This window comes from Tursiops truncatus, chromosome 11 (assembly GCF_011762595.2).
Source record: "Tursiops truncatus isolate mTurTru1 chromosome 11, mTurTru1.mat.Y, whole genome shotgun sequence".
Classification (NCBI taxonomy): domain Eukaryota; kingdom Metazoa; phylum Chordata; class Mammalia; order Artiodactyla; family Delphinidae; genus Tursiops; species Tursiops truncatus.
In genome coordinates, this window is record NC_047044.1 from 65971843 (window position 1) to 65993917 (window position 22075).

Consider the following 22075-nt stretch of genomic DNA (forward strand, 5'->3'; position numbering starts at 1 on the left):
CAGCAAAGGAAACCATAAGACGAAAAGTCAACCCTCAGAATGGGAGAAAATATTTGCAAACAAAGCAACTGACAGACGATTAATTTCCAAAATATACAAACAGCTCATGCAGCTCAATATCAAAAAAACAAACAACCCAATCAAAAAATGGGCTGAAGACCTAAATAAACATTTCTCCATAGAAGACATACAGGTGCCCAACAAACACATGAAAAGATGCTCAACATCACTAATTATTAGAGAAATGCAAATCAAAACTACAATGAGATATCACTTCACACCGGTCAGAATGGCAATCATCACAAAATCTACAAACAATAAATGCTGGAGAGGGTGTGGAGAAGAGGGAACACCGTTGCACTGTTGGTGGGAATGTAAACTGATACAGCCACTATGGAGAACAGTATGGAGGGTTCTTAAAAAACTAAAAATAGAACTACCATATGACCCAGCAATCCCACTACTAGGCATATACCCAGAGAAAACCATAATTCAAAAAGGCACATGCACCCCAATGTTTACTGCAGCACTATTTACAATAGCCAGGACATGGAAACAACCTAAATGTCCATCAACAGAGGAATGGATGAAGAAAATGTGGTACATTATACAATGAAATATTACTCAGCCATAAAAAGGAATGAAATTGGGTCATTTGTAGAGACATGGATAGACCTAAAGACTGTCATACAGAGTGAAGTAAGTCAGAAAGAGAAGAACAAATATCGTATATTAACGCATATATGTGGAATCTGAAAAAATTGGTATACACAATTTTATTTACAAAGCAGAAATAGAGACAAAGACGTAGAAAACAGAGAAGAAATGTATGGATACCGAGGGGGAAAAGGGGGGAGTGGGTGGGATGAACTGGGAGATTGGGATTGACATATATACACTATTGATACTATGTATAAAACAGATGACTAATGAGAACCTGCTGTACAGCACAGGGAACTCTACTCAGTGCTCTGAGGTGATCTAAATGGGAAAGAAATCCAAAAAATAGGGAATACATGTATACATATGGCTGATTCACTCTGCTGTACAGTAGAAACTAAAACAACATTGTAAAGCAACTATAAACCAATAAAAATTTTTAAAAAAATAAAGTGCAGCAAAAATTGGTTTATCAGATTTTTTTTTTTTTTTTTTTTTTGCAGTATGCGGGCCTCTCACTGTTGTGGCCTCTCCCGTTGCGGAGCACAGGCTCCGGACGCACAGGCTCAGCGGCCATGGCTCACAGGCCCAGCCACTCTGCAGCATGTGGGATCTTCCTGGACCGGGGCACAAACCCGTGTCCCCTGCATCGGCAGGCAGACTCTCAACCACTGCGCCACCAGGGAAGCCCTGGTTTATCAAATTTGAAAACAACTGGAATTCTCTATTAACCTGCTCTTCTGTAAATTGACAGTCTGATAAAAACTGGTATTTATTACAATAACCTTAAAGATATTACTTACAAGATTCTGAAACACTTCTGAATATGACTTTCCTGTCTGTTACTTTTTAGGTAAAGTAAGAATTTTCTGAGGAAAACGAAAACACTAATTCAAAAAGACATATGCACCCTCATGTTCACTGCAGTATTATTTACAGTAGCCAAGACACAGAAACAACCTAAATGTCCATCAATGGATGAATGAATGGATAAAAGAAATGTGATATATATACCCATTATATACCCATTATATATATATATATATATCCATATCCATTTTATATATATATATATTCCTTTATATACATTCCATTTTTTATATATATACATACATACATATATATATATATAAAACGGAATATTATTCAGCCATAAAAAAGAATAAAATCTTGCCACGTATGACAACATGGATAGACCTCCAGGGCATTATGCTAAGTGAAATAAGTCAGACAGAAAAAGATAAATACCATATGATCTCACTTATATGTGGAATCAAACGAAAAAGAAAAAACAAAACCCAAGCTCATTGATACAGACAAAAGATTGGTGGTTGCCTCGGGGTGGGGGTGTGGTGGGGAATAGGTGAAGGGGGGTCAAAAGGTACAAATTTCCAGTTATAAAATGGGTAAGTCATAGGGATGTAATGTACAGCATAGTTACTATAGTTAATAATACTGTATTTCATATTTGAAAGAAGCTAGGAGAGTAGATCTTGAAAGTTCTAATCAGAAGGGAAAAAAAGTCAACTATACATGAGAGAGATAAATTAGGAGTTTGGGATTAACAGATATACCCTACTATATATAAAACAGATAAACAACAAGGACATACTGCATAGCACAGGGAACTATATTCAATATCTTGTAATAACCTATAATGGAAAAGAGTCTGAAAAAGGACAGATAGATGGAGAGATAGATATAACTGAATCACTTTGTTGTACACCTGAAACTAACACAACATTGTAAATCAACTATACTTCAATAAAAAAATAAAGAAAATTTAAAAACCAACGATGTATGGTGACAGATGTTAACTGGACTTATTGTGGTGATCATTTTACAGTACATACAAATATTGAATCATTTACATTGTACACCCAAAACTAATATACAGTTAATATCAATTATACTTCAATTTTAAAAATGAAAAAAACAATTCAGATAATATTTTGTCTGAATACTCGATAAAAATAATATCCCATTTTCTGATCAAATTAGGCAGGTGTGTTTGCCATTCCTGCCACTACTTTCCCCTAACTCACATCTACACCAATGTAAGATTAATATTCCCCAAACATCATTTTCATCAAGAATTTGTTCTGCTAAAACAATAACAACCAACGACAGAAATCTCACATCCTCACTATACATAGAATAATAAAGGTCAAACACCTTATCCTGATTTGAAAATCTTCTATGATCTGGTACCAATCTTTGGTCTCCATCTTACGTTCCATCAATCACATGCACAAACCCTGTGATTCAGCAAGGTTCATTTACAAAACTAATACACATTTGTGTATACCTTCATTTCCCACTTTCCTCATATCTAAAAAGTCCTCCATCTTCCTGTCCCCCTTTTTTTTTCCACCTGAATCCAACTAGCCTTTTTATGCAAAGCTCGAGGCCTCTAAAATAAGCTCCTCTCTACCCTCAAACCAAACTAATTTCCTTCTTTTCTGACTTCCGATGACCCTTTCCAGCACTCATTCATTGATTCCATTAGCCACACAGTAACTCTTACGCACTAATAAGCATTGTATTATGATGATGGGGGCCACAAAGATACATAAAACTAAGTCCCTAATCCTTGGGCTCACAGTGCTCTAAAGACAGACATGAACAAGTCATTACAGCAGTGTTTATAATAGAGGTATAAATGGCGGGAAAGTGGGACCATAAAGAAGGATCACTTCAAGCCGTTTGAAAAGATAAGAAAAGGCTTTTTAGAGAAGGTGACATTTATGTTAAATTTCAAAGATGGGTAGGAGTATGTCAGGCACAGAAGTAGGGAAAGGAGTTCCAGGCAGAGAAAACAGCACATACAAAAGCAAAGAAAGGAGAAAAACTTGGCATGTTTAGAGAACTATAAATAGAAAAGTATGGCTGGAGTTCAGAGTACGTTAAGTCTACCAACACTTACTGACTGTCCATTCACCAAACCTCAAAACAAATGGAAAAAAACCCATAGTATCTCCTCAAAAAATGTGCAAGGATATGGTACCCAACTGATTAGCACAGTTAATTCAAACAAAAGAAGCAGTACTGAGCACTTACTTATAAAGCAGACACTGTGTTAGGTACCCAAGATAGAGAAATAAAGAGCATGGCTCCTGCTCTAATGGAGTTAACATTTTACTAAGAAAAGAGAGTCAGTTTACTGTAGATAGATTTTTAGGTTCAATCCTTATGACAAAAGACTAAGAGAAAACTAAGAAAAAATTATATTAATAGTACTATTTTCCCCTTCTATTTTCTACATTTTACATAATGAGCGTGTGTTACTATACTATGATAATTAAGGAAAATAAAGTTTATAATTGGAAAAGTATGAAACTTGACAGCTGATAGGTTCCCAGTAAATGTCTGAGTAGGTATCTGCTAATTAAAGCCTGAAAAGTTTTAGATTTGGAACTTCAAATATCCAAAATATGGCTACTCACACCACCTCAAAAGCTATGAACCTTGCTGTTTCTTGAACACACCAAGCATGCCCCACTGCTGTTTGTAGACTCTTATCCCAGATATCCACCTGGTTTGCTCCTTCATCTTCCTTGGGTCTTTATTCAAATGCCATCCTCTTAGACTTTCCAGTCCACTCTATCTAAAGATGTAACACTCTCCCCATCCAAAAACTATCTCCTTTATCTGCTTTTTTTTTCTTGCACTTATTATCATCTAATATACCTGGTTTTACTTATTTGTTTTCTAATATACCTGGTTTTACTTATTTGTTTACTATGTCTCCTTTCCCTAGCTCCAACAGGGAAAGTTTTTTCTGTTTTCATTACTAATGTATGTCCAGTGCATAGAATAGTGTCTGAAAAATGATAAATGATCAGCCATTATTCACTGAATGAATAAAGGGCAGTAGTCTGCATATGGTTACACATTTGGTCTCTGGTGGCCAGAAGACCTGGATCAAATTCCAGCTCCACAACTTTGTAGTTGTGTGACCTTGTGCAAGTTAACTTAACTTCTCTAAATCTTAGTTTCCTTATCTATAAAATGATGATGTTGATATCAATCTTGCAGGATGGTTTTGAGGATTAGAATAATGCAGGTTGAGCAAAATGCCTGGAAAACAGTGAATGTTCAATATATGTTAGCTATTATGATGATGATAATGAACATTCCTGACGCCCAAAGTGCCTCCACTGAGTTATCACATCATTTCCAGTATCCAGTTCTTCAAAAACAATAGTTGTTTGCAAAATCCTTGGATCTTCACATGCTAGTCTGAACAAAACCAGTATTACTCTGGATCAACTCTTACCTTACACAAGATTCTCTTCTGTTTTAGCTTATAAAAAGAGATGGGTGTCTATTTCACCTAAAAAAAATTTTTAAGTGCTACATAAAATTGCTCAAAATGCCACATTTATCACAATGCTAATATACATTCTACTAGAACTGACTCTCGGTGCTTGTTTCATAGAACCGCACAAGAAAAGGTTAAGCTTAGGGCCACATCAATGGGATACTATACTACTAATTCTGTTTAGAATTTTTCAGTTCATTCAGAATTCCCCATATTAGATTCCCCATTAGCTGAGAGGCCCACCATACCCACCAGAGTTCATAAGAACCTCCCCATAGCAGGGGATCGGATTCAGTACAACTACAATGTATCAGTGTTGAATGAGGAGCTTTAAGAGGTAAATTAAAAAAAAATTTTTTTTTAAGTACTTGGCCCCCAAGACTCTGGTGATAAAATAAGAGCAGCAAATTATAATTCACAAAACTAAACTCTAATTCTGACCCCATTACTTATCAGCAATGATACTTAAAGGCTTTTTTCCTCATCTATAAGATAGGATGATACCTATTTTGTAAAGCTGTAAAAATCCAGTGAGATGCATATTTGTAAAAATGAGCTATACTATATAAACTGTACTGCAGCAAACAAGTCTTCTGTAAAAAGATTTATTAAAAGATTTTTAAATAAAAAGCCACAATCCCACAACTACCCCAACCATTTTCATATTTTGCTAATATTCCCTTCAGGTGCTTCTCTTCACACACTTTTTTTTTTTTTCCCACACACTTTTTTTAATAAAGATGAAACCACGTGGAGTTCGAGGAAAACAATACAGTGCGCCTTTTTTAGAGCCAGATAGCCCAGGTTTGAATACTAGCTCCTAAAATTACTAACTGTGTGACCTTGGACAAGACTCTTAAACTCCTTTGTCCTGTTTTCTCTTCTTTAACATCAGGACAATAGTAACAGTACCTATGTGATTGGGAGGTATGAAGAAGAAATGAGTTATTATAATCATTTGGTACAGTGCTTGGCACATGGCAAATTTCATAAACAGCTAAGAAAAAACAAAATTCTGCTTTTTAAAAACTTAAGATGATGTCATAAATCAAAAGTACATTATTATCTAAAGTATCATAGAAAGATTCTTTTAAAGATGTCTAGGTTACTTTACACTATTTTAAAAATAAATCTCCCTACCATTCCTTTGTCTAGATATTTTACAATGTATAATAGAATCCATCTATTGCTTCATACTTCCAGTAGAGGTCTCCATCTAAAAAATAATGTTATCAGACTGAAAACTTTAAATTAGTATTCCTGTTATTTAAAAAAAAAAATAGGGGCCAGCATTATCAAATATGCAAATTTAACTTTTTCCAAGAAAAACATTTAAAAATAAGGAATATCTGAAGAAAAAGTGACTTTTCCCAGTGATTGTTATATTTTGCTGTGGGTTCTCCAGTAATACTCACCTCTCTTATAAACATAATCCTCTGGACAGGAAAGGGAAAGAGATATGACTGTTGGATACAAATGATAAATCATGCGCTTATTTATCACTGCTACTGGCCAACAATTTAATACCTACGCCTCAGAGATGGTATAAGTCAGTAAAGTCATCTTAAAGTAAAAGTAAAGGTCATGTTTTGTAGTAGCAAAGAAATCTCAACAATTTTCCACATTTATTCCTTTTAAATCACAGCAGAGTAGCTAGAGTAATAAAGGCAGCTCTGAATTGGCTTCTACATTCCCCCTCCTATCATTCAGTAATAGTGACCTAAGACAAGTCAATTATCCTTATGCAGGTCCACCAGAAAAAATATCCTTATTTCTAGCCTACCAAAAAGCCTGGGGCTAGACCACCTTCTTAAGAGCCCTTCTAGTTAAGAATGATGATGCTATGAATTGATAGGTTCAGTAGTCATATCCAACTGTTGCTAAGTACATACTTCCTGCTCCTATCTTTAGGAATCTAAATTTTCAGGCTCCATAAGCTATATTACTAGGCCTCTATAAAACATCAAATTTGCATGTAATATTTAATGTCTACCACAGCTTAGCTCCTGAAACGTGTAAGACTTAAATGTGTAAGGTAAATATCTATAAGATCTGGTATGACCAAAAACTGACCAAGAAATTACCAAGCAATTTGCTTAAAGCTAATAAATAGTGCTGCATGTGTGCACACGTACACACGCATCCACTTAAACTAACCCCCAGAGTTTATAAACAGGGGGATAAAGAAGGAGGAATGTTCTAAGCAACTCTCAGAATTAGCAAGACTTTAATAGCCAAATTATATCTAATTCTGAGGATCAAATATACAATGTAAAAACATAACACATTTGATTTAGTGATAATGGATTTGAATGGATAGACCCAAACATTTAAGATTTCTGGTTGTAACTAAAGCATGAATTTGCTTTTCATCTCCACAGGGTAGATAACCTATAAAGACGACTTTTAAATAAAGACAATTACTTCTCACCTTGAGAAGATAAAAATCAAACAACTATCAAATCGTAGTTTATCCTAGTCTTAATAACATAAAAATCAAGCAATGAATTAAAAACAAAAACAAAATTATTGCCTTGTTTTTGTATAACCAGTGATGCAATGGCCAGCAAAGAATGAAATAGTGAAGAGCTCTTAATGGACAGATAGACAAAGGTAATTTTCCTCCAAAGTTATCATTTAGCATTTTAGCTGATTTTTATTTATATATTAAATTCCTAGAAGATGAGAAATATTCACATTCAAGCATAAGCGGCAAAATAAGATTTAAAATTTTTAATAATCAGTATTAGTTCCTCTCTTGAACACTGATAATAATCACAGATTTTAAAAAATTAAAGTCAAACACTAGTAGATAAACATATGAAGGATATCACTAAATCTGACTTTTAAGTCTAACAGTATTATTCATTCCATAAACAGATATAGAAATACTATGTTAATAGAACATACAGAGCTAAGACTGCATCAAGAGCACACAGCAGGCAGTGTCCTACTCAATGAGGAAATGATAGAAACATCCAACTAAGGTCAGCATCAAGGCAAGGAAAAGATGCCCTAGTCTCCCTAACTATTTCAGAGTGGCCAATACAATCAGACAAAAGAAAATGATTAAAGGTGTAAAATTTAGAAAAGAAGTAAAGTTATCCCCATTTGCAGATGACATACTAGTATGTCTAAAAAAAATTTTTAATCAATGATAAAACTAATACAAGTGGCAAAACAATTAAGGTGCCAGATTACAATATAAAAAATCAGTAACTTTCATATAAATGATAATTAGAAGATATAATGGAAGAGAAAACCAAATTTACAATAGCAAGAAAATTGATAATATACTTAAGAATAAATTTAAGAAATGTCAAAAACCTGTAAAAGGGGCTTCCCTGGTGGCGCAGTGGTTGAGAGTCTGCCTGCCAATGCAGGGGACACGGGTTCGAGCCCTGGTCTGGGAAGATCCCACATGCCACGGAGCAACTGGGCCCGTGAGCCACAACTACTGAGCCTGCGCGTCTGGAGCCTGTGCTCCGCAGCAAGAGAGGCTGCGACAGTGAGAGGCCCGCGCACCACGATGAAGAGTGGCCCCCGCTTGCCACAACTAGAGAAAGCCCTCGCACAGAAACGAAGACCCAACACAGACAAAAATTAATTAATTAATTAATTAATTAAAAAAAAAAAAAAACCTGTAAAAGGAAAACTTTAGACTCTTGAATGACACAAAAAGATTGAATAGAAGACTCATTTTTCTTGGTGAGGTAAACTCAGTATCATCATGTCCATTCTCCTAAGGTAATTGTTTTTAATTTAATGCAATCCCCACTCAAAAAAAAAAAGAAAGAAAAAGCTTTTTTCTGAAACTACAACAAATTAATGCTAAAGTTCATATGGAAAAAAAACCATAAACAAATACCCAAGAAAACCTTGTAAAAAAAGAACTATGAGATGGGAATGGCACTACCGAATATTAAAACATGCTATATAAAGCCACAATAATTACAATATAGTGACATACCATTTCTTAACCCACCAGATCGATAAAACTTCAAAAGCTTGACAAACACATGGTAAGGCTATGGGAAACAGGTACCTTCATATACTGCTGATGGGAATGCAAAATAGTTCTCTCCTACTTGGAGAGAATCTGGTGGGAATTGGGCAGAATTTAATCAAATACATATGCCTTTATTATTTGATTATTGCATCAATCCCCACTTTAGTGATTTACTCTGAAGATACATCTCCAAAAATTTGAAAATTGGTTTGCATAAGGCTACTAGATTTGCAGATTATTCATGTGACATTATTTGTTATTGTAAAATACTGGGAAAAGCCTAAGTCATTATGTAGGAGACTGGATGAATAAAGTAGGATATATCCACACAATGGAATACTATGCAGCTGTTAAAAAAAGGAATTTTATGAACTTACTTAGAGTGATAGGCAAGATATTGGGCTGGCCAAAAAGTTCCTTTGGGTTTTTCCGTAACATCATATAAAAACCCGCACAAACCAATATATCAAATTTCATTTTGGCCAACCCAATATATTAAATGAAAGAAAGCAAAATAAAAAAAATAGTGTGCATTCTTAATGTTAAGATGGGGAACTAAAAATGCATGTATATATCTCCTTATTTTTACAAAACAAAAGAAAAACAAAAAAACAGGAAGGATAACCAGCAACTATTGGTTACCAAAAGAGCATGGGTAGGAATGGGGCAGAAGTGACAGGGAAGAAAAGAGGGTAGAGGGTAAACTCCAAGCATATCTTTGCTTAAATTTTGATTTTAGAATCCTAAGGGTTTTATATATTCATAAATAAAATTAAAGGGATAAATAAAGGGGAAAACACAAAATTGAATACAAATGGAGAAAATGTGAACTTCACTGTTTTAAGTGAATAACAATACCCAGAAAAATAGAATCCAGTCACTGTGAACCTTTTTTAACACAATTATTTACAGATATAAAGTCAGTCTGAACACAAAAAGAAATGCAAACAAATTTGTAACTCTACTTGGCGGGTTTGTTGTTTGTAGTGGTATGGGTATAACAATTCTGAAACTATTCTCTATGTGTTACAAAACTAACAAGATAAGTAAATACACTGGTGTTAGGAATTAGGATTCTCAATGCAGTTAAAGGGAGATACATGGAATGGAAGAAGGCAAGAGAAAACGTGTGTGGGTTGTAATTAGAGATATCAGTATAGCCTTATGATTTTCAAGGTGTGTATATTCATATTTAAAATAAGTAAACTTCCTAGCTCTGTCCTCTGAAAGGGCCCAGAAGAAAAGATAACCCAATAACAATGGGTACATCTACCACCCAGATTTGGTTTCTATATACCATTCCACACTAAAAGGAACCAGGACTTCTTGAAGAAATAGCTGATGCTACATCAGGGAAAGCAAAACACAAGTTGACTCTAGAAGATCTTATTTTGTCAGAAGGCAAGAAAGAGCTCAAAAATAATAGTAACTTGATAAAAATACACAGAAGGCAGCTTGAAAGGGCTCCTCCTGGCCAAACTGAAGCAGCAAAATGCATAACTGCAATAGATTTTAATCCATTGTATAATATAAAAATCTAATAAAAAATAAAAATATTTTCCATATCGTAGATTGCCAACTAATAAGATGTAGAAGAAATGATAAAATTAGAAAATAAACATCATACAGCCATCATAATAACTGAATGAGGCAAGAATCATCAATGGATATTAAAACCACTGGGTAAAAGTTTGATGGTGAGCAAGATATTTACAGTCTCAAAGTATGTCTCCACGGGTCACTTGCTAATTACAAAACAGAAAATGGAAACTTTACAATGGAGAAACCAGGAGGACACCACCTTAACCAAAGTTAATGTCAGCAATAATGGGACAAAGTGACATCACATACCTCCTGCCAAAAATACTTAACCTAAATCTAATCCTGAAAAAAAACCTCAGAAAAATCCAAATTTTATAGCACAGTTGACCCATACTCTTCAAAAATGGTAGTATCACAAAAGACTGAAGAACTACAGATAACTAAATGTGATACAAGATCACAGATTAGGGATGGTTGGGTATGACAGCTATAAGACATCTTTGGGGCAACTGGTAAAATTTGAATAAGATCTGTATATAATACAGATAATATGATTATATTCATGTTAAGTTTTCTGAATTTAATTATTTTACTATTGTTACATAAGAGAATGTTTTTATTCTTAAGTAATATACACTTACATTTAGAAGGAAAGGGCATTATAACTGTAATGACAGCAAATGATTAAACAACAGTAATAATAATTATAATAATGTGTGTATATATATATATATATATACACACCATCACATATAAAAAGGAAAACACAAAACAAATGTGGTAAAATAACAACTGGTCAATATAAATGAAGTGTAAACAAGACTTCACATACAGAAAGCGAAAAAAAGATTTAACAATTCTGGACTTCCCTGGTGACGCAGTGGTTAAGAATCCACCTGCCAATGCAGGGGACACGGGTTCGAGCCTGGCCCAGGAAGATCCCACATGCCTCGGAGCAACTAAGCCCGTGCGCCACAACTACTGAGCCTGTGCTCTAGAGCCTGCGAGCCACAACTACTGAGCCCACGTGCCGCAACTACTGAAGCCCGCGTGCCTAGAGCCTGTGCTCCGCAACAAGAGAAGCCACAACAATGAGAAGCCCGCGCACCGCAATGAGGAATAGCCTCTGCTCACCGCAAATAGAGAAAACCCACGCAAAGCAATGAAGACCTAAACGCAGCCAAAAATCAATCAATCAATAAATAAAATTTTAAAAAAAAGATTTAACAATTCTGAAGAAAGAAAACATAGGAAGGAAAAAAAATGATAGGTTTATCATTTCTCTCTCAACCAGATTTTTTACTACTAAATTAATACATCGCAATGTGGGGCTACCTGGCAAAAACTACTCAAAAATTCAGAAGTTTGACTTTTTAATGGTGTAAACTAAAAAGATTATACCAAACCACTTAAGCACTCTTGACCTATTACTTGTGAGTGCACTTGGAGGTACAGCCTGCTTAGGTACTAAATACTGTTTATGAAGTACTAAATGGTCTGATCTGTGCTCAAGTACATTGAAAATTCACTTAACCTATGAACCATTATGGAAAGTGTGATCAACTTGGGCATTATTACTGACACATTTAAATTCAACCCCACCTCTAAACTACAACAGGTTAGGACCCCTAACTATGGTCTCTGCTTTGTCTTGTTTTAATGGAAGAATGTTCCTACTGACCTCATATATGTTTATATTAACATTTTATTTATTTAAAATAACCAGTGGGCTAGGAGAGGAGCAAAAACAAATTTCATTTGAAAACACGTCACCATGAAAGATGTGTATATTATAATTATATAATAAACATCATCTCTGTGCACAGAGCAGCTGACCACTGAACAATTTACCAAGTACAATAGTTAAGAACTCAGAAAGAAAGAATTAAAGATACTTGCCATGTATCCCATTAAGATGTATATTAAAATAATACATTCTTGTACAACTTTATTCAAATCCTACTTCATAAAAAGCAATGCTTTGGCTTGGTCCCATTACACAGTAATGAAAAAACTCATTTACTGAAAGAAGCAAAAGATAAACATACTAGGGCATGGAATATACCTGAAGATATTTAACAACTGTGGATAATGGAGGGTTATGTATAAAACAAAGCTTTGTGAAATGTAAAGCAGGTCTATCACCAGGGAAAAGAATGGAAAGGTAAAGGGGAGAAAGTGTGGCTTGAAAATATATAAAATAAACCTTACCAAGTGGCAATTATGGCTGACACTTAAGATTGAAAGCTGGATAATAACCTACAGCCTTTTTTGGTTTTTTTTAGTAGCCCCTATGCTCCAGAAGAAAAGAGTCTGAGTGGTGTAAAGAAATTCTTTTCTAAGTGTTATTTTTTCTGAGATTAAATAACATCAATTACTTCTGAAATCTGAAATGATAAAAATAAAATCTTACATATGAAAAGTTTGAAACATGAAGATAAAGTGCATTAAACAAAACAAGCTATTGTTAGTATTGTTATTTTTAAAGGAATTTATACATGTTCATTTATAAATGAACATGTATATTTATATTGAATATATTTATATTTATATATAAATATATTTATATTTATAAATGAACTCCCCTAAGCAGTACTGAGATAGACCAACAAAATCCTCACAAAGAGAAAAAGTGGTCAGTAAATTCAATAAAATAAATGGCATTCTATTTGGAAAATATTATAAAGTTTTATTTAAAAACAAAACCTAGATATTAAGAAATTTTATTTTTAATTGATTTTTTAAAATCCAAATTACTATGCAAATAGTTATGATAAGCTCAAATTGGTAGTTCATTTACCCCTTTTTTTCCCCCTTAAGTGGAGCCCTTGTTATCTTCTCTAGAGCCCAGAAACAAAGTAGGGTGTGTCCACGCTCTGCTTAGAGATGACAGGTGCAGCTTGAGCAGGTGCCCCTAGACCAGATGTCACCTAGAGGTTTTGCTCTGGATGCAGCCCTGGCCAACATGTTCATGCCACGTTAAACCAGTTATCTCAGCAACTCAACTGGTTTAATTCCAACACTTAGATCAGCTGTTCTCAAACTTCAGTGTACTTAAGAATCACCTGGGGCACACTTTAAAAAAATACAGTTTTAGACCATTAAGTCATAAAACCACTGATCAATCTTAGCACCACTAAAACAGGACAACTAAACATTATATGCCTCATAATCTGATGAAAAGCACAGCACTACCTATTAAAGTACACCTAAAATACTAAACTTGAATTTTTTCAATCTTTAAATCTAATAGATTTTAGGAAATAGATACAGGGGATAGAGGAACAAGTTAACTGACACTAGAAGGAAGCAGTCAACCAAATCTAGAATTTAGGGCATTCTAAAGGACAACTGACCCCACCACTTCAATAAATCAGTGGCATGATAGGAAATGGGAGCTGTTAAGAGACTAATGGGATAAAAGAGCCAAAACAAGAGATTCAGCCTCACCATAAAATTCTCTTGCAGTAAGATGGGGTGGACCTGCAAACACTAACTTAGATATTAATGGAAATATGAATCTATCATTTGGGGACAATAATTCATAATGCAGTATCTATTCCTACATATCACCAAGAGATTCCAGTTCCAGCCACAGATCACTGCAATATACTTAGTCACAAGGGTATATATCTTGTAGAAAAGAATTAACTTTGAATTCACAGCATAATGAATACTCAAAAAGTATCCAAGCACAAGTGATATTTTTTAATGTTTGAAACAAAAAATTGTATGTTAGACTCTATTTTAATAACACAATTCCTGGAAAGTGCAATAAAATTCATAGAAAATCTGAACGCTACTGAGAGTGACAATTTGCTGTAAACCATCTCTTTATTCCAGGTCCCCCAAAAGTTTTATATCCTAAGTGAATCCATTAATAACCTTTATGATAGGTAACCAATACTAGTATCAATCACCATATATACATTTTTGTGTACTTCTGAATAAAAAGAATCAACCTGCCTATTTCCTCAGCTCTACTATGGATAACTGAACTAACCATATTATTTACATTTATTTTAAATTCAAAAGCCAATACTTTTGCTTTTCATAACAATTATGCTTATAATTTCAAACCATAAAATATTTGATGACAATCTTTAATTCTAACATCTCCATTTTTATCTCCAGTAAGTTTGGTCCTTATAGCAAGATCTACTTCTAAACAGCTTTCCCTAAAATCAAAATTCATGATTATGACCTATGTTTTTAAAATGGTAGAACTGAAGCAAATACAGATTTTAGCATGACTATCATATTTCAACAACAGTAATTACTATTCTGCAAAACAATGTGACCAATGATTTGGCTACCTTTCTCTTCCTGGCAATGAACACAAGATAATTTTAATGTCCCCTATTCGAACAACTATTTAAGTATTACCAATATAATTCTGCACAGCAATTGATAAAGATAAGCAAATAATAGCACCATAAAAATCATTTAAATCTGTATATATATCTATATAAATATACACAGTTACCTCTCATTTTCCATATTTAAAATTTTTCTTCCTTTACCCTCATTTCTTCTAGCTCAGGGTTTCCCAAACTGTGCTCCACAGAACTTAGTAGATGTTCCGCCAACATTCCCCTGCGATGTACGGTAGTGTTTGGGAACCATCATTTACCATAGGTGGAGGGAGGGAGGTAATAAACAGTGTTTCTCCAAATTGTCTTGAGATCCACAACTCACACTAACAAAATACAGTCTCTACGAAGTCCTTCAATGAAGTAACACAAATTTATTGTTATTACTCAAATTCATTTAGCCTTTTTTCAGGGAAACATATTGACATTTCAGGAAAACAAATGCTTCATACAGCACAAATTGGGAATCTCCACTCTAACTGATCCTGAATACCCAGGAGTGTGGTGACGATGGTGGTGCCAGATGAAAGCAGTAGAAAGAGATCCACCCCCCATGTGTCCTCTACTTCCTAATTCAAACAAACCCTACATTTACTAGCAAACTTGAGGAGGGACTGTACAACTCTGGAAAATGCCCAATAAGCAGCCTTCCCCCAAATAATAATGAAAAAAACTCTAAATGCTTCACCTAAAAACATGCAGTATTGAGTACTTACTCACTGACTAATGCACCTAAATTCCAGTGAATTAAAATGTTTGTTTTTCCTTCCTTTTCCAACTTCCAATATCATTTCATTTCAGATTATAAAATATTCACAGACGTGATATACTTCTCTATCAGTCATAGTGGATTTTACACACAACCAACTGAAAATACTAAATCAACAACAGAGAAGAGGTAGGATTATAAGAGTGCTCCTCTTTAGACGCAGACAATTTTAGTTGACAGCTAAGGCAGAAAATTTAAATGCAAAAAAGCATATAAACACTTCTGGGAGTTACAGTTAAGTTCTTAGTTTGCGTCCTCAGTGAAAACTATCCACCCTGGAAAGAGTTAGATTTATTTCTACTTGAGGGCAAATTTAAGCTATTTAAAACATGGTTTCTAAGACACAACACTAACCTAGCTGAGGTCTCATAAGTCTTTCAACTTTTTCTACTTTCCACTCCTCCTTTCAACAAGTTTGCACACCCTCTAAACTGTAACAGAATATGAGAAGATATCAAAATCAGGTTTGTTCAAAATGAAAGGTTACAGTTTACAAAATTAATTTTAAAATGCATATACGAATAATTTATTTAGATACAATTTTTCGTCCAGTCTTCATATTACTTTTATTTTCCTTCCTTAAATAAGGAGAGCAATCTCCATTTATCAATTCTGTTGATACACAAACTCAATGTATTACTTTATTTACTTATTTATTACAATTTTAAAGCATTCTTTCATTTAACCTCAAGTGATTCATAAAAGGCTTTCTCTTAAAAAAAGTGATCTACATGGTAGACACTAACCACCCAGCACACAAGTGTATTCATTCTATTTACCTGATAAATATAAACTTTAATTGGTATAACTTAAGGCAGGGCTTCATCCACCAAGGGGGGAAAAAAATAAATAAATTCACAATGAAACTGAAAATTCACTATAGCGGGTACAATTCTACAATTAAGTTTCTGACTATTCCAAAGGTAGGTACATGTAAAAAAATCATTTTATAAGAAAATCAGTAACATACAGTGTTGTACAACAAATTTTAAGTCCAAGGTATTTCACCTCTTTTTCAAAAATCAAGTTTTATAATGGAAACATCAACTTAACCTTGACTATAGCTGTACTATTGGCATCAGTAAGCTAAAACAAAATTCTTCAACTAAGTATTTGAAATATTTACCTAAATCTTCATACCAAGGCTTCAAATTCTTAACAAAAAGTAAGAGGAGTAAATTGTCCCCAATCTTAGTACCAAAACAAAATGAAAATATAAAATTAACTGAGTAAATATGGAACACACTGGGTATAAACACACTCAGGCATAAATTTAACCATAAGTAATTTCCAATTATATTTTAATTTCTTAAAATCACTTTGACTAACAAAGTGAATTCATAATAGACTGATTAAATATTACTGAACACATATCAAGAATACAACTTTTTTTCCAATTAACAAATGCCCCTAAAGCCATTTAGATACTTTTCCACTTTAACTTCTTCATCTACAAAATGTGGGAAATTATTAACTTATCCTTTTATACTTATAAAGGTATTCTAATAATGAACATCTGTGGAATATATTGTGATGTACATGCCAAGAATGGAACTAACTGAAAACAAAATACATAGACATAATAGATGAGTAATATCCAAGCTTTAAATATAGTACTTTTACACATTATCAGTAGGCACTTTTATTTTAAAAAATTAACTGTCAATGTTAAAACAAATAATCAATTGCATTTTCAATTTTAGACTTTGAGAAATTTTTGTAGACAATCTACAACTGAATAAGAGTATGTCTGACACAATCAAACTAACTTTTGGCAGACCACTAAACTCAAGTCTCTGTATTTGATGTCTATGTCTGTTACAATGGCCAGCATATTAGTTTGCTCTTCTTTATTTAAATGTCTGCAATATCATGAAAATATATCATAAAATACCAGGCTAACAGCTACCTATCTAACTACAGAGGAATGTCAGCAAATTTTAAACTTCTAAACAAGAACACATGTAATGACAGTCTTACAGTAAGTCAAATGAAACAGCAGTTCATTTTAAAAAAAAAATTAGTCCACCTGTGATTTATAAAACACACTGCATTATCTACTCAGCAGAAACCATGATACTCAATTTGACATATCAAAGAAGGAACTTACAAAGTCACTTGATTACTGTTGGTTACTATGAAGAGGCACTCATGGTTAAGTAACAGAATTACTGTGAAAGTTTGGCATCCTGTCTGCCAGTTAAGATTTTTCAGAGGAAGGTGTAAAACCCATCATAATACATGTCCTCTTACTGTGCAATATTACGCCACTATGGAAAAAAATCTTCCAAGGTTGGTAGTACCCAATTTTTGACCAGCATATTTCTTTTGTATTTCTTTACAAGCCATGCAAATCTTCACATGGTTTTATTTTCCAAAACAAATACTTCAACTTTTTTCCTAGTAGCCTAGCTACAACCCTACAAAAACAAACCTGGAGAGTGACATATGGAGGAAAAACAAGTTTAGCTAAGGACATAGTTCAAAATGTAGCTTCTAATAAGAGCATAAAACTCAAACTGACCCGAGAACAATATAGAGTTGTGAACAATCCTGAAACTACATAGTTAAAAACAGTATCATCAATGGATGATAGATCCCAAGATAGAAATCACAACTGGAAAAACAATATTTATGTAACTTATAATAAACTGGGAGTCTAGCCATTTGATTATGCTAAAGCTCTGTTAGTATGAATGTAAACTCTTCAGAAAAACACACATCCCATGAAACATATATATCATACAGTACCTTCTGGATATTAAAATCAATCAATCAATCATCCAATAACTATGAGGCATAACTTAACATGTATTTTAAACGGTCTAAAATCCAAATGGTTCAAACTGATTACCAGAAAACCAGGACATGTATTAACAGTATTCCCCTCAATATTATAAATGAAAATGAGCAAATAAGTATCACCATAAATAAAAAATTTTCTACTTCTCACCACATTACTAAATCAACAATTTTGAAGGTTAATTTTGTTTTACTTTGTGTTTTGTTTCAGTCTTTTATTTTAAAATGCACTCTGACACATGCCATCACACCCTCACAAGAGATAACAACTAACCATATTTAATATTTTCTAGACTTCTGTGTAACTCAGTAACTACTCACAAAGTTCTGCAAACTCTTCAGCTTCAAGCCTGAAGTCAATCTAAGATAGCCAACAGAAAGTACACCTGTGCAATTACTGCATTTCCTATTCCAGAATGCTGAACATAACACAGAATATGTACATCTGGATATTGCATTTGGAGCAATGATAAATGCCAAACTCAAATTATGTAGAAGCCACATTACCTAAAAGGCCATCCTATAACATCATTATTAAAAAGCAATAAATATGAAGAGCATTATTTTAGTTTTAAATAACAAACACCAACCAAAGAGCCTTTATGGGTAAGTAAAATAAATATTAAAAATAAAAGATGACCTCATAAGAAATTACAATATAAAAATATTCCTAGGAGAAAAACTGAGAAAAAATTAAGGCTGAATCACAAAATATATATCTAAACTGTATCACATGCCAACTAAATAAGAAATTTACTTTGTCAAATAAATAGTCAAAATAGAAGGGGAAGAATGAAAGAAAATCCAAATCAAAGTATTCTATTTTGTAGTATCCCTAATTTTCCTAAATAGATAACAATCCTATTAAAGCTTTTTAAGTCATTCAAAAAATTCAAAAAAAAGTATTTATATATATATTTATATATATTCTAAAAACAATCCTGATCACTTAAGGCACCAACATGCTATGCTATGCAGAAATATTCTACTGAAAAACTACTCAGTGACACGGTTCCACACAGAGGTTTCATTTTTTTAAAAAATCTTAAAGTCAGAATTTTAAAAGGCAAAGGAGTTTCCAAAACAAAGAAAAAAATTTCCCAAGGGATACAAAGTTTCATTAACTATCTTAACTCTTACTAAGCATCACCCTTCTGCCCCTCTGTGGATATCAGACAATCAATAACAATGTCACCAAAGAATGTTTACCAAGATGGGGGTGGGGTGTCACCTGTAATGATTCTGTATGAAAAATGTAAACAATCCTAAAATAGGTGAGGAAAACTTTCACCTTATTATAATCTCACTTTACGGATAATGTTTCTCAGACTGAAATTAACAGAAGTTTAGACTGGTGTGCAAGGTTTGTTTCTTGTTTGGGGATTTTTTTTTCTTTTTGCTGAAACAAATCTCCCCATAAGTCCCTTATTCCCAAACACTGTTGGAAGAGTCACTACTACTCACCGCAAGTAATACTGTTTTAAAGCAAAGGCAGCGTTAGAACAACTTCTGGGAAAGTTGAACTCTTCAACAATTTCTCCCCACTGATTCTTCTCAGAAACCTGTTAAAAACACAGCCACACTTGTCTGAACGTGCACAATTCAAGAAAACTCTAACCTAACTCTGAAATAAATACCCATTCTACAGAGATCTGCAGATACCTCAGGCATCAGTGGGTGATTCGGCCCGATCCGTAAGAGTAACTAAGCAAGGGCTGCTTGAATCACCGTGTTTTCACCAGAGAGCCCAGTATTTAAGAGCACTTGTTTTGTTTGGGGGGGGCGGGGGGGGGTTGGTGGGTTTGTTTTGTTTTTGAAGCCCGGACAATAACCAATCGCAAGTCCCTCTGTCGCCCCCTTTTAAATCTCAACGCGGTCCGTTTACACTAAAAAAAAAAAAAAAAAGTTCAAAAGGATCAATACTGTTCCGGAGAGCGACGTCCGCAGGTTCTGGGGGGGTCGGGGCCGGGGCCGATTCCGATCCCTCTCCCAGATCTATCCATCTCCATAGGCCCTTCTTTGAGGCCTACAGCTTCTGCCTAGCCTTGAAGCCTAAGATGGCTATTTGGAGACAGGTCCTGGTTTCTTTTGTTAGCTGTATAAACCGAGAGCGAAGGGGCCGAGGCTGTGCCCCCGGCTGCCGGGATCATTTCGCAGCCGATTATCGATGTTAAACCTGCCCGCGCTAATTTTGAGTTGCACGAAAACTGCTCTCAGAGTCTGTGTGTCTCTGTGTCTCCGCCTGTGCTAGAGCGGCAGCGGCGGCAGAGCTGACTCGCGAGCGAGCGGGCGGGCGCGGGCGCGGGGCGGGCGCGGGGCTCGGGCGGGCGCCCCGCACGCCCGCACTCCCCGCCGCGGCGCTCAGACCCCGCCGGGCCGGCCGGGCACCGGGCAGGGCGCGAGCCGGCGCCGGGCCGCCCGCCCGCCGAGCCCCGCGCCCGCCGCGCGCACGCGAGCCACCAGGCCAAAAACAGCCCCGCCGCCGTCCGCCTCCGTGCCACCGGCTGGGAGCGAAAAGAACGCCTCTGGCCCCCGCGGGCCACCCCCCCGGCCCCGAGCGCCCACTCCGGGGTCAAAGGAGACTTTTTGGAGGAGACCAGTGAGAGGGAAATACAAATTAAAACTTCCACTCACCTTCGCAAATCCGCCTAAAGTAGTGACTCTGGTGTAGAGACCGTGAAGATCCAGCTCCTTCCCACCCACCGCAGGGATTTTTTTAAAAGGCGACCTGCGGGAGAGAGAAAGCCCCGCACTTGTCAGCCGGGACCCCGCGGCGGCCCGGGCGGGAGAGCCCCGTTCGCCCCGGCTCGCCCCGGCGCTGCCCCCCCGGTTCTGCTCTCACCCTCTGCTGTGGTGGAACTGCCGCAGCTCGTCCAGGAAAGCGAGTCCCTTTCTCCGCTCGTCCGGAGGCGCCTTCCCCGTCGAGTTTGCCATTATTTTTTCGAAGGAGGTTTTTAAAAAACCCAGATCGGTGTTTTAAAAGCGCCCCCCGCTCCCTGCGCTTCCTACCAGAGCCCGGAGCCCATTCCTCGGCCGGCGGCGGCGGGGCTCAGTCATGGGCCGGCGGTGGCGGCGGCGGCGGCGGCGGCGGCGGCGGCGGCGGCGCAGGGAGGGAGGGAGGGAGGGGGAGGAGGAGGAGGAGGAGGGGAAGGAGGGAGCAGGAGGCCAAGGGGAGAGGAGGGAAGGAGGGAGGGGAATTTCTAAAAAAGTTTAAAGAAATCGGAGCGAAACTAGAGGGGCAGGCGACTGCCGGATCCGCGCGAAGCCGCGGGGCGAGCGCGGCCCCCACCCCTTCCTTCCCTCCCTCCCGCGGCCCGGCTCTCGCCCGCCTCTCAGCGCCGCCGGCCCAGGCGGCTCGGCCCGGGGACGCGATTCAACATGGTGCTGCTGCCGGGGGCGCGCGAGCGGGCGAGGGGAAAGGCGAGCCGACGGTGAGGGACCGGGGCGGCCGGAGGCCCGAGAGTTTCGGCGGCGGCGGCGGCGGCGGCGGCGGCGGCGGCGGGGCTGGGGCAGGCGGGGCTGGGGGTGGGGAGGGGGAGGTCTGTGTGGTGGTTTGTGGAAAGCGGGGTGACAGCGTGTATTCCGGCCGCAGCTCC

General features: G+C 36.5%; 1 protein-coding gene across 4 annotated transcripts in view; it reads right to left on the reverse strand.

Moving 5' to 3' along the window:
- The window catches only part of ARID2 (AT-rich interaction domain 2), a 170621-nt gene extending 149066 nt beyond the window's left edge, over positions 1 to 21555 (reverse strand). Inside the window, exons 1-3 of one of the 4 annotated variants that reach the window (XM_019934571.3) lie at positions 21322 to 21555; positions 21114 to 21207; positions 19944 to 20041 (exon numbers count right to left, since the gene is read on the reverse strand). In XM_019934571.3, coding sequence (XP_019790130.2) covers positions 19944 to 20041; positions 21114 to 21207; positions 21322 to 21413 — 284 coding nt within the window. In that variant the 5' untranslated portion in view covers positions 21414 to 21555. Of the gene's footprint in view, positions 1 to 15021; positions 15252 to 19943; positions 20042 to 20141; positions 20366 to 21113; positions 21208 to 21321 lie in introns of those variants that run through there. The other 3 variants (XM_019934572.3, XM_073788785.1, XM_073788786.1) reach the window with 3 other exon arrangements.
- Between the last annotated feature and the right edge of the window lie 520 nt (positions 21556 to 22075).